The sequence below is a fragment of the Schistocerca gregaria genome, unplaced genomic scaffold (genome assembly GCF_023897955.1).
Source record: "Schistocerca gregaria isolate iqSchGreg1 unplaced genomic scaffold, iqSchGreg1.2 ptg000691l, whole genome shotgun sequence".
Classification (NCBI taxonomy): Eukaryota; Metazoa; Arthropoda; class Insecta; order Orthoptera; family Acrididae; genus Schistocerca; species Schistocerca gregaria.
The window spans coordinates 408,989-433,387 of NW_026062071.1; the positions used below are offsets into that span (position 1 = coordinate 408,989).

Sequence of the window (24,399 nt, forward strand, 5' to 3'; positions counted from 1 at the left end):
ATATATTAAAAAAGACGACGATTTTTTTTATCAAAGAATTTTAGAATCGCTGCTAATAGCGAACGACTACTTGTATCATTACTTGCCACAATTCAAACATATTGGCTGGTTTTTGGCAGTCCAAAGTAAAGTGGTCTCATATTGTTTATATATACTATTAAAATCGACCATGTTATAACCGTCGTCAATATCCGGCTGGAAGAGGTATATGGTAGAGCCTTTGTGGCACTTCCACATTTCAAGCATGAAGTTGGTACTGATGTCGAAGATCGATGATGTCAACGAGACGAACAAATTTGATAACTGAAAAATCGCATGTAAATAGTTATAATGCGGCACCGGCTTTACCTCAAAGCTGTAGGAATTATCGGAATGAGTTACCAAATAAATTATGTTTATGTTTCGCATAAAGGCAGGTATAGCGGGGATAGACTCTCGGCCAAATGAGCCGTCCATGTACTTACCGGATCCGTACGACTGGGGGGCGGCAATTGATTGCGGCTTGAAAAGTCCAGGTATGGCAGTCGAAGCCATAACAATGTCAATCAGAGGCAACTCGTTGACGTTGGGGTCATCGGAACAAAGGCTATAGGTTTTTCCGTCAACGGTGTCAGTGACTGCGATACATGTAGGTATGTACAAATCCTTAAGTTTTTCGAATTTGAGATACTCAAGCTCTTTGCTGAGCAGCTGACGAAGCGGATGGTTGTTGAAAATATATCCATCGAACAGGTTATCGAAAATCACTTTCTCTAGTCCAGAAATGCTTAAGTCTATAACGCTTTCCTCTTTTATGCTGAGGAGAAGTTGGCGGATTCTATCTGGAGTATAGGGCGGTGAAAGGGGGTCCAAAACCGTTCGATACAAGGCATTGGCCAGTATTGCGCATACGCTTCCAGAAGATGAACCTAAAACAGATCATTAGAAACGTTGTCTGTGTTTTTGTCAAGGAGAAATAACCCTACCTGAAATGAAGTCTGGAAAGACTTTGACATGACCGGCATTGTCCCCAGTAAATAAGGACATGAGCATAGCCAGCTGTTGGCCTATTCTACTTCCGCCGCCGCTACAAAAAAATTAGGATTGTCTCTTTTGACAGACGGAGAAAATTTAATGATATACTACCTAAATACGATCGCGGTACTTCTTCTCCTGTCGTAGGATGCCAAGGTACATTCGTTTAATAGAAGTAGAGCTAGAATTAGGATGCTACAGTATTTTTTCGACATCTTCAACTAATATGAGAAAACAATATTAAAAACGATTTAATTGTTGTTAGAAAAACACAAATTTTAATTATTGTAAACCGAAAGCCGTACAACGAACAACGACGGTCATGAGCGGGCTTGACGTGTTTTGAGTCTTTGAAGAACGGATGAGGAGTCAATGCAATCGGTGAATTGAGAGCTATTTGGACGCGGCAAAGGCCGTGTTCTCGAGATGTCGAGTTGTAGCACCAGTGATATAATAGTGTTCTTTGAATATTTCTCTGCACACATCTGAGATGGTTGAGGCGCTTCGGAGATCGCTGGTGTGATTAGTTCTCGAAAATACGCAGGCGAGAGCTTAATGAGAGGATGAAAAATCAAACTGTATACAAAATTTTTATTCTGAGGTAGAACATTATAATAACATTTAGGTCCTTTTTGGCATTCTGAATGGATATGAAAGGTTTTGAGATTGGTTCATGGGGTGATGTATTCATTGAATTCGACGAAGTGATAAACAAAAACACTAGCTGTGGTAACGGTCCTAAGTCAGATGGCGTACTCTTAGCTGATATTCGTAATCAGAATGCGCTAGTCTGTCCTACCTATCAACAGTTGAAGGGAGAAGAGGAATCGCACGAAGGTACCGATGATTCTACTCGCTCTCTGCAGTGAGAGATCAACTACGCGGCTGGGTTAGTCAGAAGCACACGCGCGCTGGCTATTCAGATGTCAAAATTGAGTAGTTAACGAAGTCGGAGAATTATCGGCTTGCAGAGCAAAAGAGGTTATATAAAAATGACAAAATTGCAAATCCGTGCTACCTTTATATTTTGGTTGCAGTTTTTGTGAGAAACTAACATTATTCTTGCGCTTTTTCTAGCTGGCAGGGCAAATAGGAAGAGTAGAACGAAACCGACTACCTCGACGATGCTGCCCGAATTTATCGACAAGGGCGCAGAACCCGTTCTGAACAGGAGATCGTCATGCCGCACCGCCGCAGATGATGCAAAGCTTGCGTTATCAGAAGATCAAATTAACGCTAAGGTGGCAGGAAAAGGCTCACACAAGAGCTCGGCTTCGTGTTCGCCCACTAAGTCAAGTGGCCCAAGTCACGGTGACTCTAGTGCCGCCTGTTTGCCGACAAATGCACAGCGTGGTTTAGGTCTGAGGGCTAGTACGAGTTTCGAGCACCGGCGCGAAGAAGAGGTGAATACTGTTCGAATAGCAGAAGAAAGATGCGCTCTAAATAGTATGAGTACCGACGAAAATGCAACGATTTCGCAAAACGACGAAGTACCGGTGGCGCAACCGAAACTAAAAGCCAGATTTTCACAGACAAGCATAGGTCACCTAAATAATGCACGTGTCGGAGGTGCTGCGTCAAAGAAGCACAATTTAAGCAATCAAAGTAACATGTCTGATATATTTACACAAGTCACCTGGGAAAATTCTAACGAAAAAAAAGTTGCGAACCAGTCGGAATTGCCCTCTTCCCTCGAGTCTGAGAGCTGCGACGACCATTCAGGCGGTTGCGAACAGGGTGCTGGACATACGGAAAATTCGGCCATCCCGTATAACGCCTCTAAAAGTCAGCCAGTACTTCATAGCGTCGATACCACCGCTTTGGCGGTGTACAACTTGACACATTCCTCTTCAACTTCTAGGCTGGAAATGCAGTGCCTACTGCCGAACATACGGGGCAAAACCTACTTGCGCGTTTGCTTCTCAAATGGAGAGTATCAGGTCGTGCTTGCCGACTGCAGTCAGTCAATACGGTCCGTTTTGGAAAAGGTGTGCAGCCTTCGGTTGCTCACCCCAGCAAGTTGCGTCGTGTACGAAGGGAGCAAGGCGGTTTCGCTCGACCAGACAGTGCAAGAAATCAAATCGGACTCAATCCGAATTGAGCAGCTGAACAACCCTGATCGACATACCGACAACCCATGCAGTGTTTCGGAAGTTTTGACGATGCTCCATTCCGCCTTCTCGTCGCTCAGCCTGAGTCTGCTGTTTGTCCAAAGGAATTACCAAGACCCACAAATTGAAAACGGTGACACAGAAATAGCCGAGAAAAAAAAGCTAACGATCTCTCAGTTCGAGTATCTATTCGAATCTCTGCCCTCTCTCATCAACCTGTGCAAATCACTGGGACAATGCTTGCAAAATCTGCGCACCCAAGTGCCCGACAGCATGCGTGATTTCCTGACGACTCTGGACGGCTCCGTGCACATTCTTGACGAATACTTCGATCGGGAGTATCAGATGATCTCTTTGATGGACGAGATGAAAAACAACAAAAATTTCTCGGAATACGCAAACCAAATCAAAAAAAGCACGGGTTCCAAACTCGAACTGGAAGACCTGGTGTCCTTGTTCATGTTCAAATTTCCCACCATCACAAACTACCTTAGGTGCTGGACCCAGCTTCTAGACAAAAGCCACCCAAACTACGACCAACTGGTGAACGTGTACCAGCAGCTGGAGCCCTACAACGAGCGGGCCTACATCCTAACAGAGCTATTCAAGATGAAAAAGAAGGTGCTTTACCTGGAACGCCGCGTCTCAAAATTCAAAAAGAGAGTACAGCTGTGGGACGAAAGGCGCCGATATTTTTTCGAAGGCCAGCTCGAAATTATAAGCAAAAAGTCGAAGCTGCCCCAAGCACAGGCGTTTTTGTTCACGGACCTCATTGTTCTGTGTCGCCCCAGAGCGCAGCCAAAGGCAAAAGACGCGACCTATACAATGGTGCTGGGAGACATCATCACTTTCTTACCGAAGGAAACGACGGTTGAGCCCCTGGCGGACCAAGAATCACGTGATTTTTGCATTTACATAGGTAAGAAAGAGACTACCAAGGTCTACTGTCGCATTATCAACACCTCGGACAACGCTTCGACCAGGGAGTCGTGGGTATCGGCTATAAGGGAGGCAATCGCAGACTTTACCAAAAAGCCCAGGTTGTGTTTGACTTATCTGTAGATGGTCACCTATCTCCGAGGGGAGAGTCTCAAGGCAAGAGCGACGAGCAAGAACCGGCCCTCACGAGGAGCTAAACATAGAATATGTTGACTGTAAAGAATGACACATTATTACAACTTTTGTAAAAGCGCCCAAAAGGCCAAAGTTAATTCCATTGAATTTTCTTTCGGGCCAGAGAGCATTCGCCGGAGTAGGCGTGATTTCGTCTGCTCTGGACTGGCGCGGATTTGGGTTCCGCTGACGACAGAACCAATTTGCTCGGGTGGGTAGGAGCAGGTAGATTTTGAAAGTAAGGATGCTGAAGGGCTTTCGAGGCGGAAATCCGCTTAGCGGGGTCCAAACACAGCATTTCTGATATGAGGTCTAGAGCGTCAGGTGTGGCGCCGACGAATATGGACTCTAAAGGCGTGCCGAGAGATTCTGCGAATTCGATAAAGCAAGGCAGGCTCGAGACGCCTGGCCACCTTTTCTCGTTCGGGGTGCCCAACGCGGCACATATTCTGCTCAACATGTCAATTTCGCTTATGCCGGGAAACAACGGAGCACGTAGCATGAGTTCGGCGAAAATGCACCCGACTGACCACATGTCGATTGAGCTGGAGTATTTATCGGAACCAAACAGCATCTCTGGCGCGCGATACCATATAGTGATGACGCGAGGAGAAAGGCTCTCTTTGGTTATAGCAAAGTTTTTTGCCAGGCCGAAATCTGTCAACTTAACGATTCCTTCCTTGGTAATTAGCAAGTTGCCTGGCTTGAGATCTCGGTGCAATATCCAGCACTTGTGGCAAAATTCGACTGCTTCCAGGATTTGTTTGAGATAGCACTTGACGTCAGCGGAGGACAAAACAACAGACATGTTGTTGATGACTCGGTACAAATCCGTCTCGCAGCATTCCATCACCAAATAAATTTGTCGCTCCCAAGCGATCACATCTATAAGCTACGTCACAGGGTTTTGGCGTTAGAAAGGGCCTGGTATTGCGCGCACCGAGCCCAGACCTATGCAGAGCGAGGCGTAGAAGGCAGCCGTTTTTTAGGGGGCAATTTTGATGAAAAAGCGTACTTCAACAATATTTTTGTGGTGCATGTCTTTCAGAATTCTGATCTCGCGAATTGTGGAGATTTCGATGCCCTCCAAATTCGTGGTAGTGGTGTGAAGCTTCTTGATAGCCACGGGACGGCCCTCTGTGCCGTCTGGATTTTTGACATGGGCGAGGCGCACGCTGCCATAGCCTCCCTGTCCTAGAGCTTTGCTGGTTTTTATGTACTTGTCCATTTGAGAGCGCGCGTCAGTCGGGCGAAGCGAGTCTCTTCGACAGGGCAAGGGGTGGTTCGCACCGGATGGCTGGGCAGTGCGGTGTGTGAGACGGAAGTATAGAGGTCGCGAGCGAGGGAGCGCGGCCTTTTAATATCTGCCACCAGCTTTACCAAAAAAATTGTGTACGGAAACGTACAGGCATTAGGGCATATTTTGACAGGAAAAAAAAAAAAAAAAAAAAAGGAACAGAAGCGCTTTATAAAAATTCTGGAGGTTCGTATAGGTCAAAATTTCGAATGGACTCGTCCATGCTGTCGATTTCTTTTTTGGTGAATGGAGCGATCTTCGGATCGAGCTCCTCGGCGAGAATGAAGTCGCGATACGCCCGCGATTTTTCGCCTTTGTACTTGTAAATCCTCCCGGATAAAAAGTGAACTGCGCCGCTATTCGGTGCCTTTTCTTTCAGGTTAGCGACGATGCTTTCGGCTTCGCCGGGATTGTTCGAGGCGAGCAGCGAGTGCGCTAGGTAGTAGGAGGCGGTCGTGTTGTCGGGAGATAGGAACACGGCTTGACGCAGAAACTTCAGGGAGTCGATCAGGTTGCCGAGTATGTATTGAACCAGGCCGGCGTAGCAGTACAGAACCGAGCTCTGGCTGTTGATCAGAATGGCTCTGTAGAAGTGGTAGGCGGCGTGTTCTAGTTTACCTTGACGGAGGTAGATGGTGCCTAAACCGTACCAGGCGTTGTAATGACGTTGGTCTAGGCGCAGAGCTTCTCGAAACGATTCGGTGGCCTTGTCCCAGTCGTCGCATGCGATGTACTCGTGCGCGGCTAGAGTGTGAGCGTAGGGAAATGTGGGATCGACTTGGCTTGCGCGCTGAAAAAATTTAAGGGCCGTTTCGTGGTCTTTGTGAAGGGAAAAGCAGTTTCCAATAAAGCACCAGGATTCTGGAGCGTAGGGATCGAAGTCAATTAGATCATGGGCGATGTAGCTCAGAAGTACGGTGTTCTTCGAATACCACAAGATAGTTGAACAGTATTCGAGGCCCGCGAGGTGATGGCGCGCAGACTGACGAAGCGTCTCGAAAACCTCGAGAGCTTGGTGGTATTCTGCCTTTTCAAAGTAGGCTCTGCCAACTTGAGCCAGAACCCACGGAGACTGTCGCTGTTGCGCCGGTAGAAGTCGGAAGTAGGCCAGCGCCCGGTCGCTTCGGTACCGACAGAGCATCCGATAGGCGTTTCCAATGATGCACAGAAGCGAAAGCAAATCGGCTACACTTGAGACGGAGACAGAATTAGTGTTAGCAAACGAACTCAGCATGCTTGCGTTGTCGGTAGAAAAGGACGGGTCCACGCAACTGCCGCTGGGTGAGGCTTGGCAGACGGATGAGTGCTCGGTCTGCTCTAGACTGCTCACGAAAATGGGAGTCGAATTCATCGAAAGTTCGTCCTCCATTTTAGAAAGGAATCGGAAGTCGGATACGTTTTTCTGGGCGGCTTGAGTGCCAGAAGAAGGGTAGATGCTGGGTTTGATGTTGGGAGAAGGAAAAGCCATGCCAGAAGAAGAGGAGGCGGTGTTTGCAGCTTTCGGTCTGACACTCGACTCATGGGCTTTTTTTGGTGAAAAAGAATTCAACGGAGTCGCAAACGCGTGGCCAGAGGGAGTCTGCCTCGAATAGGAGGATACAGACTCGTTCAGAGACAACGAGGAATCCGCGCTAGAAGAAAAAAACGCCGGACTCTTTAATTGTTTTTTTCGGAGTCGAGGAACAACGGGGCCCGCCTTTGTAGGGGCGAATGAGTGTTGTTGGCACGAGTGAGTAGTATAGACTGGCGTAACGGATTGCGTCAAACTAGAATTTACGGTCTCTTTGCTGCCGTAGCCGGCGTCAGAATTCGATCCCGATGCCGTCAGTTTAGAGGCGACTGTATTGAAAACGGTCTTGGGCGAAGCAGCTGCCGGTGAAAAAGAACTGAATGAATGCTGTAACGACTGGTGACTATCTGGACAAACACCGGGAACGGTCAACCTCTTTGCTATGTCATAAACAGATGGCGTTTTGAATATCTCAGACGAGTCTGGTTCAGGCGAGCCCGAAGTCCTAATTTTCATCAGGGAGCCAGACTCCCTTTCAGCAGACAAGGGCTCAGCGACGCTCTTTCTTTGGAAGATTTTCGAAGGTCTCTTCAATGGCGTGACGCGCGCATGAGTCAGGGCATCCTTCGATTTTTCAAGTTCTAACATGTACGACGACGACCTGTCTTTGAACGCCATAGGCACCAAAAACTCGCTGCCCAGAGGAGACCGGTCCAGATTCGACAGGACCGAACCACTGTACCCCATGAAGCGCTCGGCCTCGATGTCTTCGCCTAGCACCGCGTCAGACGCGTCATTTGGTCAACGACGAACAAAATGTGTTAAAAGCAACGATAAAAAAAAGAGCTGGATCACTTTGAACCACCCGTATGCGCGACTTGCATACCTAACTGGCAGAGCGCATCATAAGCAGACCAAATAAGAGGGTTTAACTCGAGTGATTTTTTGTACAGTGAAATGGCATGTCTGAGGTTTCCTTGTCGACTGAAAATTGATCACAAAATTAGAGGTACGCTAGGGCTACTCAAGCTCTCTTAAGGGTACCACCCTTCAATGGAAGGAAGCATACCAAATACGTTGTGAATCGAAAAAAGCTATCGAACGCGTGTATCGGCGGCACTCTGCGTCGAAGCCGAGTCCTGCAATTAGGTCAAAAGCGTACACAAAAAATTGAAACGTACTGTGAAATGACTCCCAACAAGTATATGCCATATTCGCCATTTGGCACCGAGAGGTAAGGATCTTCCTTGGAAACAGCGCTGAATTTTTTTGGACACAGACTCTGGGCAGCTTCGCGGAGACGGCCCAAGCGAATAGCTGACACAGCAAACAGGTATCTATTGTTGGGCGAACAGCAGCCCTTGAGCACTTCGTATGCCTTATTTGGTTTGTTTGAATACAAATAACATGTCGCTAGGAGGTGGAGTGCCTTTTCGGACGGGAGCTGCTCAGGGCTGGGACGCGAACAAGCGACAAGACGTTCCGCCATAAACGTTGCATTTTCGTAGAGGAAGTTTGAGAGCGAAAGCCTCACACACTGTATAAGTGCGTCCTCCATTTACTCTGAACAAGGGATGGCAAAAAAATGAAATTGCAATTCAGGAATGAATATGATTAAGACAAAAAAGAGTTGAATACGACGGTTAAGATATTGTGTATGTCGGTGACACGTAGACCACAGCGGGTCACGTCAGACGCCTGCATAGAGAAATCGGAACAAGCCACAAAGAAACTGGCATTAGACAATAGCAAGGGTCTGATGAGTGAAAGGGTGCTAAGCATTGCGTGGCCGACGACAAATTCAACGCATTTGAAAAAGCGGGGACATGGACTTCAGCAGCAAGGACGAAGGATTCAGGTCGCAATCGCAAGAAAGGCACGGTGGAGTTTCGGTGCGCAGTCCGGAGACAGGCGAAAAATAAATGCTTTACCGGTGTGGGACCGTCGGTGTTTTTTGCATTACAGAGGGTGAAATGACAAAAAAAATGAGGACACTTCAAATTGAGTCCTTTATAGTTCAAACACAATTTGGAATACCGAGCGCGCTGCTATGCAAAAAAATCAGCCTTCATCAACGGTGTCATCTGGCTAAGGTCTGAGATACTTTTGAGTTAAGAAGAGATCTCAATTCAGACCAAAAGAGAAATTCGTACAAATAGAAAAATGTGTGTCCTAATACCTACATGTTTTTTTGATTCAGCTAGGTTTGATGTTCGGTCAATAAATCCAGGTAGAGACCGGGTGCGATCCAAACACGCTTGCATTTGGTCCGTGTCCAGATCTGGTTGGTGAGAATTCTCTCTGGATTACTTTTTGCAGGTTCTCCAATAAGTCGTACGTATTTAGAGGTGCAGCAAAAAATGACAAATCTACTCTCAACATTCATGCACCTCTGTTGTTGCAATTTTCGAGCAAGTGTGACGGATTTGCTCGCGACCTGGACATTTCGGCAACAAGAATGTAACGGTGCGCTAAGATAGGGGGACCCCGCTGCTTCAAAATAAGGCTGCAGCCGTTGGCAGCGGCTGTGAGAACGTATTTCTTGAAGCTCTATAACGTCAACACCGCTAACAAAAATGCTCTGATTTAAACAGCGAAGGTTTCAAACAATACCAAGTAGCTGGTCACGAGCAGCTAGGCGCTATTTACAGAAAACGGTGCTGTCATCAGACTAATTTCCGAAGCGCAGGAGCGCCTTGAGAGTGAGAAAAACGCATTTTTAAAAAATCTATTATTTTTATTCTCTACGTGAAAACTTTTCAGTTGATATCTCGTCAATACCCTGGCTTGACCAGAACAGTCACAAGATTGATTCGCACCTTTGCGTGAGCGTTCTAGGCAGAGCAAACTGAAAAATTCCTGGCGTCTATTCTGATCAGGCATGAACAAAAAGTCGAGCTCTTGGCTACAGTGCAAATTACTGTGCACAAAACGATTTCAAATTTGCTACAGAAATTTTTCTCTTATAAAGCTTATTCTGTTTCCTGTTTTAGTTGTTCTTATTAACTATGGTACGCATGCGTCTTTGGGTCTGCCCTCTTCTCGTTGCTGAGGGGCGTACCCGTGGATGGCCTGACCTAAAGGTAGGAGCGTGAAGCGGTGACTAACCCCGAGAAAACGGATTTGTTGCGCAGTGGTTAACGTGACGTTCGATCGTATAATCTATCAGGGGAATATAGAAGTGGAAGTCTACCCCCGTATAACTACGATTCCGGACTATTGTTCGAAAATAGGCGACAGTGAGACCCCATGCTACAATTTGTTGTATATACCTGCGAACGTACCATGGGTGGAAAACATGATGAAGAAATTGGCTGCGGCGTCTAACCTGGACTTTGCTACCTTCAAGGGCTTCAACCTGAACAAAGATGACCTCCAATACCGTGACACGGTCAGCCAAATTCTGGCTCGTACAGAGACCTATCAGGGCGTAGTCGTGTTTCACACTGATCACATATACGGCACTAGTAAACCAAAGGATTATCTTTTGAGTCCTCAGGAACCAGTGCAACATCGGCCAGAACCCTCGGATTCAAATACTGCATCGCGAGCTGGTGCCAACTTCAATCTTCCAGAAGGTTGGGCGCGTTTCTCAAGCCTGAAGCAGGAAGCTTCTGAACCTTCGAACACAGCCAAGTTTAACAAGCAGGATTCGCCGGGCAGTGCTACTCCAATTAGTCAGACGAGCCCGACCGAATACGACGTCCCGCTCGACGAGACGGACTCGACCGAATACGATGTTCCACCCGACGAGACGGGCTCGACCGAACAGCCTCTCGACACACAGAAGGTCATAAAAATTTCTTACAGGGATATCTCGTTCTTCAGTAACGAGATAACGCCCCCAAACGTTTGGTACGAGATATATTACCACACCAACGTTTCTGACATTCCTTTCGTCCAAGCTGTCGTCTACTCCGTTGAAAACTACAGCTTCTACCAGTACTTCATCGACAATGACATCGATCCGTCTGGAATCCAGTACAACATTAAGCATACCGGATATCCGTCGCCCATCAGTTCTTTCGCCATTTCCGGTTTTTCTCAGATTGCCTCCGCTATCCTCTATAGTCTCGTCTCCGTGTTGATCTTCTCGAACGTCTTGTCCGGTCTGACCTGGGAGAAGCACGTCCTGCTGCGCAAGAGCCTCCACCAAGCGGGCTTGACCAGAACGGCTTACTTCATATCCTGGATCGTCTACATCTTCGTTGTGTCCGTCCTCTCTGCCCTCGTCATGTGCGCCGCTGGCACGGCCTTGCCACTTGACGAGTTCCGCAAGTCTAACTTTTTGACCATGGCGATTGTCTATGCCACGCTCAGTATCTCCGCGGGGTGCTTCGCGCTCTTCGTATCCACCTTCGTCAGGCGTCCAAGCACGTCCCTGACTATGATCTACGTATTCACCATGCTCAGCACGTTGTTGCAGTCCGCCCTCACCATCAACGAAGGGTTTCTGGTGCAGACAATTTACACCTCGCCCAGCGTTGCGACCGCTTTCTTCAGGATCTTTATCAACGCGATCCCTTTCGGCATCTCCGCGCTCATCTATGACTCCGTTTTGTTCTTTACCACCTCTTCGGCTAGAAGGGGCGTCAAACCGGACTCCGTCGGGATGAACTTCTCCTCTTTCACCTACAGCAACGAGAGGCTGCCCCCTTATTACCCACTTTTCCTCTACATCTACCTCAGCCTGTGGCTCATTGCACTGGTCTCGCTGGTCCTCTTCTGGTACTTCGACACCATCTTGTTCGACTCCGGCGGGAAGAGGCCGCCCTTCTACTTCTTCCTCACGCCCAACTACTGGGGCGTCCGACGCAAGAGGCGCTCCGCACCGACCGACACGCCCGTCTTCGAGGCGCGGGCTCCGGATTCGCGCGACTCGATCGATCCGCGCGTCGAGGCCGAGCGCAAACGCGCGGTCGAGGCGGCTCGGTCGGGCGCGGAAAAGGACATCGCCATCAACGCCATCGACGTCACCAAGGTGTACAAGCCCTGGTATGCCAGAAGCGGTCGGTCCGAGTTCACCGCCGTCGACCACCTGTCCCTTTCGATCGAGAAAGGCGAGTTCTTCACGATCGTACGTACGCGCGCCTCTCTTGACAGGACACAAAAGAGTCTGACCGTTTTTTTTTTTTCCTTTTTGACAGCTCGGTCACAACGGCGCGGGAAAGACGACGCTGTTCTCGGTCCTGAGCTGCCAGTCCTCGATGACGGCCGGATACGTGAGCTACTTCGGCCACGACTTGCGCGAGAACCAGCAGATGGTGCGCGACATGATAGGGTGCTGCCTGCAGTATGACGTTTTCTGGCCGGAGTTGACGGCGCTGGAGCACCTGGACCTGTTTCACCAAGTTCGTGGCGTGAGCGAGAAGGGGGAGCTGAGGGACCGGGGAATGGAGTTGTTGAGGCAGCTGGACTTGGAGGAGGTTGCCAACCAGCGGGCCGACTCGTTCAGCGGCGGGATGAAGCGTCGGCTGAGCTTCGCGATCAGTTGTACGGGGGACCCGCAGATTTTGTTCTTGGACGAGCCGTCGAGCGGACTGGACCCGGAGAACTACAAGCGCTTGTGGCGGGCGCTGCAGTCGCTGAAGGGCCGGGTGACGATCGTGTTGGTGACGCACAACATGATGGAGGCCGAGCTGCTGAGCGACCGGGTGGGCGTGATGGTGAACGGTCGGTTCGAGGCGATTGGGACGGTGCTGGGCTTGAAGAGCGAGTTCGGGTACGGGTACCAGGTGGCGGCGTGCCTGAAGGAGGGGACGGGCAGCGCGGAGGCGGAGAAGTACCGAGGGGAGCACCCGTATCTCGAGGTCAGGGAGCGCAACGAGGACGGAACGCGGCTGGAGATGGACGTGAAGAAGAGCGACATCGAGCGCGTGCCCGAGTTGCTGTCGCAGCTGGAAGAGGACAAGAACGTGAGGGCGTGGGGCGTGAGCCAGTCGTCGTTGGAGTCGGTGTTCATGTCGATCGCCGATAAGTGCAAGTTGGACAGAGTGTACGACAAGAGTTCGAAGCGATCGAAAAAGGAGAGTGCGGCGAGGGAGCTTCAGGAGTTGGGGGCGCCGCAGAAGAAGTTAAACAAGTTCGACGCGGAGATTGGCAAGGACGAAGTGCCCGTGGGCAAAAAGATGAAGTCGTACCCGTTGTCGGCGTTATTTAGCCTGAGTTGGAAATTGCAGCTCCGTCGAAGTAGATACTCGACCATTTTCAGCGTCTTGTCGCCCGTCGTGATCTTGGCTATGTTCTTGCTGGTGCAGAGCTATTTGAGGTCGGAATACCCCGACTCCTACGACGGCAAGAAGCCCCTTTCGGCCATGTCGAAGATAAACTTTCAATGGTTCTCTAGTCCGCGCACCGAGCTGTGCAGCGTGAACCACGACTTCCGCCATTACGTGGCGTGCGACCGGGGAGTGAGTCCTCAGTCGCTCGGATTTGACCGCTCCGGGAAGTACTTCAAAGACAACAAGTGGACCGGGTTCTACACCTCCATGGACGAAATATGGTGCGAACCGGAACCGACGAGGAGCTTGGAGGACTATCCCGTGCCCGAGCTGACGAACAAGAGCGACGAGCAGCTCCTCAGAAAGGCCCTCCTCAACGCGCAGGCGAGAAGCAGGCTGGCCAGCACTCAGATGCTGAGCGGAGAGTTCGTCAACCTGTCTTCGGTGTCCGAGCACTACCGAATCGCCAGGTTTCACGAGCTCTCCGTCGACGCGCGCGACGTGCACTCGCCGAAGGCCAAAATGAACATCACGTTGATGACCAACGACTACTTCGACTCGCACAACGACCTGCTCAACCGGTACATCCGGAAAGACGCGCTTCTGGTCTGTCAATACATCGACAACGTCACCAGCGACTACTTCCACATACTCAACGCGGCTTTGCGCATGCAGGACTTCGCCATCCACCTCAGACTTTACCGGGTCTTCGTCTCCAAGGCCCTCGACCCCACGCACACCTACACCGTGGTCAAGTCGCCAATAGCCTTCCTGGACAGCGGGTCGGTGCCCGACAACAACCCCATCGAGAAGATGATAGCCAGCATCTTCAGCATGAGCGTCTTCCCGTACGCCTTCTCCATCTTCATCCCGCTGGCGCTCTACGGGCTCGTCAGAGACAATTGCGACCGAACGAAGAAGATGATGCGCATACACGGACTCTCGCCGACCTACTACTACCTCAACGCCGCTGCCATGTGGGGTGCTCTCTACGCCGCGTCCGTGCTGCTGTTCGTGGTGTTCGCCGTCAGCGCCAACATCTATTTCGTCGTCTACGCCGTTCCCGCGCACCTCCTCATCCTGCTGGGCTGGGGCCTCTCCCTGCTCTCCTTCGCCTTCTTCATTTCCACCTTCATCCGCTCCACCGCCGTCGCCGGCGCAGTGGGCATCGGCATCTGCTTCCTGGTCACCACGATCGTCGACTCGGTCGTCGTGGGCATATACGAGCCCATGAAGGCGCACCGACGGCCGCTCCCGTTCTGGCTCTACTTCTGGCCCCAAACCGGCTTCCTCAGGTGTCTCGACATCATCGACTACTACGGGCGACACCCCTTCGGAGAGGCGTGGAGCCTCTCCGCCGCGCCCGCCGAGTTCGTCCGCAGCATCGCCTCCCTCTACCTCTGCGCGTTGTTTTACGCCGTCCTGTTCTCCGTCTCGCTCGCGCTCTTTACCGGAGAGTTCAGCTACCCGCACCACCTCGTCCTCCGCCTCTGGAGACGCGTCACCGCCGCGCCCCGCCTGCTCGCGCGCCGCCTGCGCCCCTCCCCGAACTCGCCCACCGCGCAACCGCCGCCTCCCGCCGACGCAAGCCCGAACTCTCCCGTCCACCTCGGGCTCCAAGACGTCGAGAACGAGAAGGCACTCGTGTCCCAGTACGCCCACGACCGCCGTTCCACCGACGACCCACTCCACGACTGCCCCCTCATCGTCCGGGGACTCAGCAAAAAATACCCCGGCGGAAAAGTCGCCGTAAAGGAGTTCTACCTCCACGCGCCCCTCTCCACCTGCTTCGGACTCCTCGGCGAAAACGGCGCCGGAAAGTCCACCCTCCTCTCCATGCTCACCGGCACCATCCCCGTCACTAGCGGCACCGCCTACATCTGCGGCTTCGACACCTCCTCCCAACTCTCCAAGGCCCTCAAGTGCATCGGCTACTGTCCGCAGCAAGACGTCCTCTGGGGCGAACTCACTGTCCAAGAACACCTCGAATTCTACGCCAGACTCGGCGGCGTCCACCCACTCAAGTCCCGCAAATACGTCAAAAAATTCCTCTGGGACGTCGGACTCTACCACTTCCGGCACCGACGGAGCTCCAAGCTCAGCGGCGGCATGAAACGCCGGCTCTCCCTCTCCATCGCCATCTGCGCCAACAGCTACGTCATCTTCCTCGACGAACCCTCCTGCGGACTCGACGTCATGAACAGACGCCAGCTCTGGAACATCGTCCAACACAACAAGCGCGGACGCACCACCCTCATCACCACCCACTCCATGGACGAGGCCGACGCCCTCTGCGACAAAATCGGCATCATGGCGCAGGGATCACTCTGGTGCTACGGAGACCCCCAGTACGTCAAAGACCTCTACAACCGAGGCTGCCACGTCCGAGTCGTCTTCTCCAACCAACAAGATGGCGCCAACTTCATCAAACGGCACATGCCCTCCTCCGTCCTCAAGTCCAAATTCTCGAACATAACCGAATACTACGTGCCCCCCTCTCAACCCGTCTCTCTCGTCTTTCGAATCATGCTCGAGGCGTCCGGCCAACCGTCCTCCGGCATCGAAGACTGGGGGCTCTCTCAGCCAGGACTCGAGTGCGCCTTCGAGCAGATCATCGCCCACGTCCGCAGCGGAAACGACCATGTCGCCGGCCCCGAGGTCTGAGGCGCCCTTTCTATCCGACGCGCCGCCTCTCGGGCGCAGGCGACAAAATAAACACAAAGTTCCTCTTCTTTTTTTTTTTTCACGCGACGCGCGTTTGTCTCGAACGTGCAATCGCGTTCCCATCGCGCGCGGCGCGCCATCCAAACGCGACAGAGATTTGACGCGAGCTGCGCCGCATCAGTCCCCCGCCCCTCCGCCGTCGCCAGAGGCTCGGGCCCCTCCTCCTCCGACGCGCTCTCTCCTCTCGCCCGCGTGAACTCGGCCGGCCGTCGACCGCCTCCCCAATCCAGAAAGACGGGCGACCCCTCCGTGCTGGACCCCCGAATCGAGGAGAGCACCCCAAAAGCGGCCAACTCTGTCTTTGCGTTAAACACAAATCCCCCCCTTCCACCATTTGTGAAACGCAAAACGCACTTTCCTCGCGGTCTGCGGAAAGCGCTGTAGCCGGCGAGACCCGCCCGACTCCGGCGCGTCTCCGCCCTCTCGCATCCCCCTGGGGCCCCTCGAAGCGGCGTGGCCGCGCAGAAAACAAAACGCACCCAGCGACAGCAAAACCGAGCGCGCGGCGCGCGCCCAGTCGGCCCCGACGCTCGCCGGCAATCGGCCCTCGCGCCGCCGGCCAGCCGCCACCGCGTCGGAACCGGGCCTCGGACGCGGGGGTGCGCGGGAGAGCCGACGCAAATCGCAATGACAAGCGGAGACGAACAAAAAACATGTGAACACACAAATTTGTCAGAAAATTGTAAGTTTGCAGTAATTCTTAAAAAGTAATACGCGGCCGTACCAATCATTTAGGGAAACCCGCTACGCAGCACCGACACGCTCGGCGTTATTTCTCGAACATTCGCGCTGACTATGCAAACATTCGAGCATTGGGCCGGATGTTATCTGCATTTGTAGCTTGCGGGTTGAACTTTTGACGTTTTGCAAATTCCTTTCGCATTCGCGTTTCTTCGGCGTCGACAAGGGGGGAACATCGGAGCGCAGACGCTGCCCATTGATTCTGCCAAAGAGGGAGCGGCGAAGCGGAGAAGGCTACGACGTTTCTGTCACGCGCGGCGCGTCCCCATACACAGAGGCCAGTGGAAATGGACAGCGGGACAAGACGACTACTTTCCTGTCCTCGACGCGCGCGCATTCGAACAACGGAACGAGCAGTTTTTGGTCACGGAGGGGGCGGCAGTCCTCGTTGAATTGGGGGGAGACAGAGGTTGCAGCGTGGCTTTGGCGAGAGAAGAGCGTCGTTTACGCGGACGTTGGAAAGAGATGTTCGACATCAAGAAGACGTTCAAGTGCTTTGGGTTGAAGGCTCCTGGGTCCAGGTTTAGGCAGTTGGAGGCGGACGAGGCGACGCTGGACGTCCGAGACCTGGCGGCGGGCGAGTCCGCGGAGCAGTCGCGAGTGCCGAGGTCGGCGTTGGGCTGTTTTTTGCAGAAAATGAAGCGTGGCTCTTCTTTGACAGGTTTTCAGAAAAAGGGCCTCTCGCGCCGCCGGAGCGGTCGCGCCTTGTCCGAGGCGACGAGGGGCGCGCTGGACTTGGACACGCGCCCCGCGGACGACCGCGAGGGGTGCGCGCGGTCGGCCAAGATCCGGAGGGCCGAGCGCGCCGGCGAGCTGAAGAAGACGACGGCGAAGACGCCGCCGAGCGCGACTCGCGCTCGGACTCGGAAGGGCAGCGGGAAGCGACGAACGGGGGAGGCGCGGTCGCCGCCCGACCGGGAGCACGAGCCGGCGACCGAGCCCGGAAGCGGCCCCCGGGCGTCGTCGAGGGGGAGGGGGAGTCCCGACGGCGCCGAGGGGGCGCTCTTGCGGAAGTCTAAGGAAAAGGGGCGAGACGGAGGAGAAAGCAGGAAAAAAGCGGCAAAATGCGGTCCGACGGGGAGATCGCGTCGTCCGAACGGACTGCCGCCCACCGCGGAGAAGGGCGGCGGGAGCGAGAACGCGGTGCTCGCGCGTGCGGATCAAGACGTGACGGTGACACGGGTTGCGAGGGGCGACGAGCGCCACAAAAAGAGCAGAAGGTACGCGAAGAAGATCATCGGCAAGCTGAGTCCGACTCTCGTCCTGCTGCTTCAACGGGCACTCGAGGGGACGCCTCAAGTAAGGAGGACGCGCGAGGCGGCGCCGGACGGCGCACGGTTGCGGCTCGTGCTGTCCACGACGGCCGGACGAACGCGGCGCTCAGTCACGAACGCGATCGCGAGTTTTTTGGACTGTTACGTCAGAAAACGGCTCGCGATGCACGCGCTCTGTCCCCCCCTCGCCACGGCGGAGGACCAGCCGCGACCCGCTCCGCTGCGACGGCATTCCGCACCAAGGGCGCTCGGCGCGGAGCGGTGCTTGCCGAGGAAGAGACCCACCACCCCCAAAACGCCGCCGGTGAAGAGCGCAGACGCGGCGGAACGCGCGAACCACCACTCCCGCTCAAAAACTCGAACCCCCGTCGAGGTCCGCTGGACGAAGAGCGCGTCCAAATGCCGGCGGCAATCTACCAGCGCGCTCAAGAGACCGCCGACGCCCACGTCCATCTCCCCCCCTAAGGTCGGCCTCAGCGACTTCAGGATCATCAAACTGATCGGCAAGGGCGGCTTCGGCGAAGTCTACCTCGCAGAGTACATACGCAGCAAGAAGATGATGGCTCTGAAAGTGCTGGACAAAAGACTCTCGGTGGCCAAGAAAAAGCAACAACTCTTCAACGAACACGCGGTCCTCTCCAAGAGCTGTCAAACGCCGTTTCTGCTGAGCCTCTACTACTCGTTCGAGTCGGAGCACTACGTCTACTTCGCCATGAAGTACTGTCCGGGCGGCGACCTGAGAACGCTCCTCAACGTCGTGGGCGCCCTAGACGAACAAGACGCTCGGTTGTACATGGCCGAGGTCATCTACAGCGTCGACGCTCTGCACAAGCTGGGATACATCCACCGCGACCTGAAACCGGACAACTTCCTCATCGACAAAAACGGCCACCTCGTACTCGCGGACTTCGGCCTCTCGAAGGAAAACCCGCAGCCCTACTACGGCGCCAACTTGACGCCGCACTTCAAGCGTGATGACCACTCGGCCACGAGCAGCATCCTGTTGGGCGAACAGCAACTTGACGTGTTGAACACGGACAACCTTTACTCGAAATTCAAGCGCACCAGAACCGCCGCCGCCTCTGCGCAATCGACCTCCAACGCAGACCCCGTCGCGCCACGCGGCCCGGACTCGGCGCCCACCCATCACCCAGCGCTGGCAAAGACGCCCCCACCTCACACTCCGCCTCCGGCGACCAGCTCGCCATCCGGAAAATATCACCGCGACTCGACCCCGCGCAAATCCCCCCTCTCCCCCAACCCACTCACTCCGCAGCAAAGGAGAGTCATGGCCTACTCAATCGTCGGCTCTCCAGACTACATGTCTCCCGAAGTCCTAGCCAAAAACGGCTACGGCTGCGAAATCGACTGGTGGAGCATCGGCTGCCTGTTCTTCGAACTCACCATGGGCGTCCCACCCTTCTTCGCCGACACGGTCGAAGGCGTCTTCTACAACATCGGCCACTGGGAAACCAAACTCCCAGAAGTTCTAAGGCAGTGCGACCAATCTCTGTCTCCAGAGTCTCTCGACCTCATCACCATCCTGCTGTGCAAGTTCGAGTCTCGCGCAAAGCTCAGGGGCATCGAGAACTTCAAGCACCACCCCTACTTCAAAAACATCTCATGGGACAACCTCTACTCCCACACGCCACCATTCGTCCCAATCCTCAGGGACATCGAAGACACGTCGTACTTCCAACCAATGACAATCAAAGAACAAAAAATGATACCCGTCGATCTGCTGTCGAGGAGAAGCTGACCCAGAGAGAAGCGCCCCACAACACTCCAAGAGAGACACCCTTCGAGTCGCAAAGCGCGCCTTCCCTTTTATTCTCACATCGCCGCCGTCCTCTCAACCGGCGAGCGAGGCCTCCACTCTCTTCCTTCCGCGTCCGAAAAGCACCGAAAGGCACTCACGTCCGAACGCCTCTCCCCCGAGAGTGCGCCCCAATGCGGCCGAGCCCCCGTGTCACCGCGCGCTCTGTCCCGCCCGCGCCTCGCACTGCGCATCACCTTCTTCCGAAACGTGTGCGCCTCCGTCTCTGCTCATCTAGCAACTGTTGCAGTTTATTTACACGGGAATGAGAGTAGAAACGCGCGCATCCGGCGCGCGACCGCTAGGAAACGTAGTTGTAAACCGTCGGATCTTGCGGGTCCCGAGATATGTACTCCTGTTCTATTAAGACTTCAATCCTCTTCTTCAAGTCCGGTGCCTAGCGCGCGAAAAAAGCGATCAGTCACGCGAAAAAAGAGCGAACCCCCCCCCCCCCACCACAAAGGGAAAAAAAAAAAAAACCCTTGTGTGCAACGACGTACCTGAGTGGGAAATTTTAACACGCTCACCAGCTCCGAAATGAGCTGGTTGTGGCTCAGCGTCTTCCTCGCCTTCATAATCCTCACTATGGCAGCGTCCGTTTGATAAAGTCTGTTTTGAATGACGCCCTCTTGCGTCTTCTCTTGTTCAACTTTTGTTTCCTTTAACTGTATCTGATTTATCTTGATTCTGATCATTTTGCTCGTGAAGTTCTTGTTGAAGACGAACATGTCGGACGGCCTAATCTCCCTCATCAGCTGCTCCAACGACCTCGACGCCACCCTTTCACCGCGCTCGTCGCCAGACTTCTCGCTCGAAGCGGGCTTGCGAATCAAAAGCCTGTGCTTGCCCAAGCACAGAGACAGCAACGTGCGCTTCAGCTCGTCCTCGTCGGCGAGCCCCACGCTCGCCTTGATGCTCTCGTAAGAAAGCGCGTCCACGTCGTTGAACAACAAGCAGATGACGGTCTGAAACAGAGAGACCGAAAGCTCTCGCTGCCCTCCCGAAAACCTAGACTTGAGCGTCGTGTGGCAATGCGTGTTCAGCCAAATCAAATAACGCCCGGAAAACCGCTTCTCGTAAAAACTCGTGAACGCCTGCTCGAGTTGGGTGAATTCAGGAGGCAAATTGACCTGGATCGGGTTGTAGGACGGCCAGTGACCAGTCGTCAAAATGTTGATGGTGGTGTCTATCTTGGAAATCGAAGGCGGCAAGTCTTGCTCCACCAAGTACTGCGAAAACTCCCGACTCAACTCCTTGGAAAGGTCGATATCCTTCAACATGCCCTCCATCTTGGACGTAAACAGTGCACCGCACTCGGACTTCAACGACATAATCAGCGATTTCTCAGCGTCTGTGTGGAGATTCTTCTGCAGTAGCAAACGCTTGGCAAGATCCCTTCGCGCAAATGCCTCAAACACATCCTTGCTGTTGAGGTATCGAAACAGGTGAATCACGTCAGCCAGCAGCCCCTCGAGCTCGGAGTCCGACATAGTCGACTTCAACTTCTTATCCAAAAACTTCGCCAACAGCTCTGAGGGCACATTCTGGCGGGAATTGATGGCAAACTCAAACGCCTCCTTCAAACTGTATGCAAAGTCGCTGTTTTTCTCAAAACACGTATTCAGAATCGACTCCAACTTGACCTTGAACGCCAGCAACTCGTCAATCAACACGTCATCCTTGCCCGTATCTTGAACGAGCGCGGACCCATAATCCTTAATACATTTGTTCCAAGTAATACGCATTTGCTTGTGGGCGTTGATTCGACCCAACAGGACGTACATCCTGGTAATGTCGTCCTTGCTGTCCTCGTTGAACAGCTTCACGAACCCCTCGTTCAGAATGTGGTCCAGCTTTTCGGTAATCATCGTCGTTTCAACCACCGCGATCAACGGATCGCTAGTAAGCGGGTCCAAGTACAACTTGACCCGGTCGGCCTCCTCCGCAAGGCGACTCTCCACTCTGAGCAGGTAATCACCCATCCCCAACTCCTGTATGTAGCGCATGGACTCAGCTTTGTAATAGACCTCGGTGGCCTCCATAAAGGGCGCCTCGAACTCTTTGTACAAACCCAGAGAAATGTACATTCTTATAATATTCTTCAGCAGGGACCGGTCGACAAGCTCGGCGTTTCGCTCGCGCTCGATCATTTCCAACAGGCCCTGTTGAATGTGCAGTTGAACGTTAGCGAGCGTGATGACGTGTTGGCGAAACAAGCTAAGGCCGACATCCCAAATTGGATGAATGGTCGTAGAGGCACAAGCGTAGCGACGGTCAAGCGTCAAGAAAATGCTTCTAATTAAAATCTATAAGCAAGAGAGAGTCAGCTCCTCGTCCAAATTTCGAAACCACCTAGGAAACGCATTTTTTTCACGGACCGTCTGTTCGCAATGGTCTTGCCAGGTTTTGTTGATAACGCGCAAGAATTGAACCGAGTCCAATCCGGCCGTCTCTGAGATCAGCCTGCTTTGCTCGCTCTTTAAGTGAGCGTCGAGCTCCTCAATCAGGTGATTATAGAGATCCTCGGAGAGATTCTGGCTGCAAATGTCCTCAACGCCCTTCCGAAAAATCAAAACGTCAGTTCAGAGCGTACACGCCCTCACCAAAACCGGCTCTGCCTGTTCAACGCACGTACAGCATACAGCCCCTCGAGGGAGTACTCGACCTTTCTACGCGCGTGTATCGCGTGAATGGCTGCCTTCAACCTGGCCCATATCTGCTCCTGAAAGTCATGCGGAATCGTAGGAGGGTCTGAAAGCAGGCAGCAAGAAATTCGATTCGCGAATCAAAAAGAGTGAGTTACGTGAAAATGGGAAACACAATACACCCGTGTACGCAACCAGGTAGGGTCCATGCACTTCATCGTATGCGTACTTAGAGGTGACTTCAAAACAAGCCTTTTTATCTGCTTTTGAGAAGCAGTCCTTAAGCATAGGCGGCTGCGTGCCCTTGAATTAGGAGTTACGTCGCCACAACTTGCGCGCAAAAACGACGGAGAGGAGGACGTATTTTTAGAATTGACAGATCCAAGCAGCTGCTTTTTTTCCTCGTCAGAATCATCCGATACCATCTCGCTTTCACGACAAGAATTATAGCATCCCAGAGACTCCGACTTGGACTTGGCACATTGCTCCGAATTCGTATTGTTCGCAAGGCTCAACGAGTAGCTGTTTTGCGCACGGTCTGTCTCTTCATTGTCAGTGGCCTCTATGTGGGGTTTTTTGATTGATACACATTCACTAGGGCTGAAGGAATGTGCATCGCTGATTGTGGAGGCAATTCCGTTCATTTCGCCGGACGAGGGCTCTCTTCGTTTCTTCAGGTTATCATTGTTGGCACGTCGTAACATGTCTCTGAGGCAGTATGTATGATGTGCTTTATCGTCCCACGCACACCACGAGTATTTGGTTCTGGTTTAATAGTGGCAAATAACCCACCCTGTTGAGCGGCGCTAGAGAAAGTAATGCAAACGGGGGAAGAGAAAATCCCCGTACGAAGGAAGGATAAGCACCGAAGGTGACAAAACTATGTGTAAGACGGTCTATTTTAGACACAAATGTAGAACCGCTAAAAATATTTTTAACCCAAATTATCAAGGAGATGACAATATGTTTACAGGTTTGGCAGATTGAACGTAAATTGCACAGTGCCCCCGTCCTTTTCCTGTCCCCTCCTGCTAGCCTTCCCGTACTTAGCCAACCGCGATTTCGAAAACGTTGAGGCTCGATGAGGCGCAAAAAACGATAAGCAAGTTTTTTTTTGTCATAGAATTCAACATGCAAAAAGTGTACGGGTTTAGAAGGTGAGAATACACTGAGCCAGCGCATTGGGCTGTACAAAAGCACGTTTTCGCAAAAGCACGCCGCAAGGGGCTAGCCCTACTCAAACTGTGCACACCGGGATAAGACATAGTCATGTCAAGAAAAGTCGTGCAAGCCTGCGAAAGTGTGGAGACAACTTGACGACTGATTCGAAAATGAACGTAGGGTTTCATTCAGATCGTTCGACGGCGGCTGTATCAGGCCTCGCCTTAGCAGAAGCTACGATGAGACCGCAGAAATGCTAAAATGCACCTCGTAACATCGGTGCTGGAGAGTTAGAAGGCCTCACAATGTACAACTGACTGCTAAAGTCAGAGCGGCCCACAGAATAACTGAATTTAAGGATTATAAACAAGGAAAAAGTGTTCCACGAATACAAAGGAGCACCAAAAATAAACGCATTTTTGTGTAAAGTAGTTCTATTTATGAGAAAAATTAAAGACTTTAAATCTGACTTGCTTTTAAACCGAACTTTGCCCAAAACTTCCTCAGAACGTAAGAAATTGCAGTGCTGGGCATGGTCTGTTCGCGTAGACCATAATGTATAAACCAAAACCCTCATGCATGGCTTGAACAGGTCCGGTAGTTGCTGAAGCAGTTTGTCACGTATGCTGTGTACAAGAAAGAATCCTAATTCTAACCGATTACCTTTGCTCTTGAGATATACGATTACAGTTGCTGATATGTTCTATCCCCATAGATTGGTTCAACCAGGAGTGTATTTTCAGAAGGAGAACGAGATGATCGGTAGTGCCAG

The 24,399-nt window shown here is 52.4% G+C and overlaps 7 protein-coding genes across 9 annotated transcripts; 3 read left to right on the forward strand and 4 right to left on the reverse strand.

The window, feature by feature from the left end:
* Position 1: 1 nt before the first annotated feature.
* On the reverse strand, positions 2-1,968 carry LOC126319930 (uncharacterized). Of its 3 annotated transcripts, none has more exons than XM_049993636.1 (5): positions 1,771-1,968; positions 1,323-1,516; positions 1,126-1,235; positions 966-1,066; positions 2-908 (listed from the first exon to the last, which is right to left on the reverse strand). In XM_049993636.1, exons 3-5 carry the CDS (start codon positions 1,227-1,229, stop codon positions 79-81), a joined length of 1,035 nt encoding a protein of 344 aa, XP_049849593.1. In that variant the 5' UTR covers positions 1,230-1,235; positions 1,323-1,516; positions 1,771-1,968; the 3' UTR covers positions 2-78. The 3 variants fall into 3 exon arrangements, with proteins under 3 accessions (XP_049849593.1, XP_049849596.1, XP_049849595.1); XM_049993639.1 differs by having other exon boundaries at positions 22-908; positions 1,323-1,499; XM_049993638.1 differs by lacking the exon at positions 1,323-1,516 and having other exon boundaries at positions 22-908.
* On the forward strand, positions 1,608-5,133 carry LOC126319920 (uncharacterized). Its single transcript, XM_049993624.1, has 2 exons — positions 1,608-1,851; positions 2,092-5,133. Exons 1-2 carry the CDS (start codon positions 1,659-1,661, stop codon positions 4,185-4,187), a joined length of 2,289 nt encoding a protein of 762 aa, XP_049849581.1. The 5' UTR covers positions 1,608-1,658; the 3' UTR covers positions 4,188-5,133.
* On the reverse strand, positions 2,023-5,630 carry LOC126319932 (cyclin-dependent kinase 7-like). The gene is made up of 2 exons (XM_049993641.1): positions 5,254-5,630; positions 2,023-5,130 (listed from the first exon to the last, which is right to left on the reverse strand). Exons 1-2 carry the CDS (start codon positions 5,464-5,466, stop codon positions 4,333-4,335), a joined length of 1,011 nt encoding a protein of 336 aa, XP_049849598.1. The 5' UTR covers positions 5,467-5,630; the 3' UTR covers positions 2,023-4,332.
* A 56-nt stretch (positions 5,631-5,686) lies between these two features.
* On the reverse strand, positions 5,687-9,019 carry LOC126319916 (uncharacterized). The gene is made up of 3 exons (XM_049993619.1): positions 8,227-9,019; positions 7,932-8,029; positions 5,687-7,818 (listed from the first exon to the last, which is right to left on the reverse strand). Exons 1-3 carry the CDS (start codon positions 8,601-8,603, stop codon positions 5,705-5,707), a joined length of 2,589 nt encoding a protein of 862 aa, XP_049849576.1. The 5' UTR covers positions 8,604-9,019; the 3' UTR covers positions 5,687-5,704.
* Positions 9,020-9,806: 787 nt separating this feature from the next.
* Positions 9,807-16,249, forward strand: LOC126319912 (phospholipid-transporting ATPase ABCA3-like). The gene is made up of 3 exons (XM_049993614.1): positions 9,807-10,056; positions 10,180-12,122; positions 12,193-16,249. The coding sequence occupies exons 1-3, from the start codon at positions 9,927-9,929 to the stop codon at positions 15,928-15,930; spliced, it is 5,811 nt and encodes a 1,936-aa protein (XP_049849571.1). The 5' UTR covers positions 9,807-9,926; the 3' UTR covers positions 15,931-16,249.
* A 947-nt stretch (positions 16,250-17,196) lies between these two features.
* Positions 17,197-19,764, forward strand: LOC126319917 (uncharacterized). Its single transcript, XM_049993620.1, has one exon. It carries the CDS (start codon positions 17,197-17,199, stop codon positions 19,762-19,764), a length of 2,568 nt encoding a protein of 855 aa, XP_049849577.1.
* Positions 19,745-23,379, reverse strand: LOC126319915 (cullin-4A-like). Its single transcript, XM_049993618.1, has 5 exons — positions 22,696-23,379; positions 22,457-22,572; positions 22,200-22,379; positions 20,322-22,127; positions 19,745-20,218 (listed from the first exon to the last, which is right to left on the reverse strand). Exons 1-5 carry the CDS (start codon positions 23,168-23,170, stop codon positions 20,123-20,125), a joined length of 2,673 nt encoding a protein of 890 aa, XP_049849575.1. The 5' UTR covers positions 23,171-23,379; the 3' UTR covers positions 19,745-20,122.
* Between the last annotated feature and the right edge of the window lie 1,020 nt (positions 23,380-24,399).

Excerpts from the sequence above, each read along its gene's own strand:
- LOC126319915 (XM_049993618.1), bottom strand. The coding sequence starts at position 23,170 with ATGTTACGACGTGCCAACAATGATAACCTGAAGAAACGAAGAGAGCCC. Across the intron at positions 22,380-22,456 it reads CCCTCGAGGGGCTGTATGCT|GGCGTTGAGGACATTTGCAG; the intron begins GTACGTGCGTTG and ends ATTTTTCGGAAG. Across the intron at positions 20,219-20,321 it reads TGTTAAAATTTCCCACTCAG|GCACCGGACTTGAAGAAGAG; the intron begins GTACGTCGTTGC and ends TTCGCGCGCTAG.
- LOC126319916 (XM_049993619.1), bottom strand. The coding sequence starts at position 8,603 with ATGGAGGACGCACTTATACAGTGTGTGAGGCTTTCGCTCTCAAACTTC. Across the intron at positions 8,030-8,226 it reads TTGTTGGGAGTCATTTCACA|TCGACAAGGAAACCTCAGAC; the intron begins GTACGTTTCAAT and ends ATCAATTTTCAG. Across the intron at positions 7,819-7,931 it reads TGATGCGCTCTGCCAGTTAG|GCGAAGACATCGAGGCCGAG; the intron begins GTATGCAAGTCG and ends ACGCGGTGCTAG.
- LOC126319912 (XM_049993614.1), top strand. The coding sequence starts at position 9,927 with ATGAACAAAAAGTCGAGCTCTTGGCTACAGTGCAAATTACTGTGCACA. Across the intron at positions 10,057-10,179 it reads AGTTGTTCTTATTAACTATG|TGGTTAACGTGACGTTCGAT; the intron begins GTACGCATGCGT and ends TTTGTTGCGCAG. Across the intron at positions 12,123-12,192 it reads AAGGCGAGTTCTTCACGATC|CTCGGTCACAACGGCGCGGG; the intron begins GTACGTACGCGC and ends CCTTTTTGACAG.
- LOC126319930 (XM_049993636.1), bottom strand. The coding sequence starts at position 1,229 with ATGTCGAAAAAATACTGTAGCATCCTAATTCTAGCTCTACTTCTATTA. Across the intron at positions 1,067-1,125 it reads AGTACCGCGATCGTATTTAG|CGGCGGCGGAAGTAGAATAG; the intron begins GTAGTATATCAT and ends ATTTTTTTGTAG. Across the intron at positions 909-965 it reads CTTTCCAGACTTCATTTCAG|GTTCATCTTCTGGAAGCGTA; the intron begins GTAGGGTTATTT and ends GATCTGTTTTAG.
- LOC126319920 (XM_049993624.1), top strand. The coding sequence starts at position 1,659 with ATGGATATGAAAGGTTTTGAGATTGGTTCATGGGGTGATGTATTCATT. Across the intron at positions 1,852-2,091 it reads AGAAGAGGAATCGCACGAAG|CTGGCAGGGCAAATAGGAAG; the intron begins GTACCGATGATT and ends CGCTTTTTCTAG.
- LOC126319917 (XM_049993620.1), top strand. The coding sequence starts at position 17,197 with ATGTTCGACATCAAGAAGACGTTCAAGTGCTTTGGGTTGAAGGCTCCT.
- LOC126319932 (XM_049993641.1), bottom strand. The coding sequence starts at position 5,466 with ATGGACAAGTACATAAAAACCAGCAAAGCTCTAGGACAGGGAGGCTAT. Across the intron at positions 5,131-5,253 it reads ACCACAAAAATATTGTTGAA|CTTATAGATGTGATCGCTTG; the intron begins GTACGCTTTTTC and ends CCTGTGACGTAG.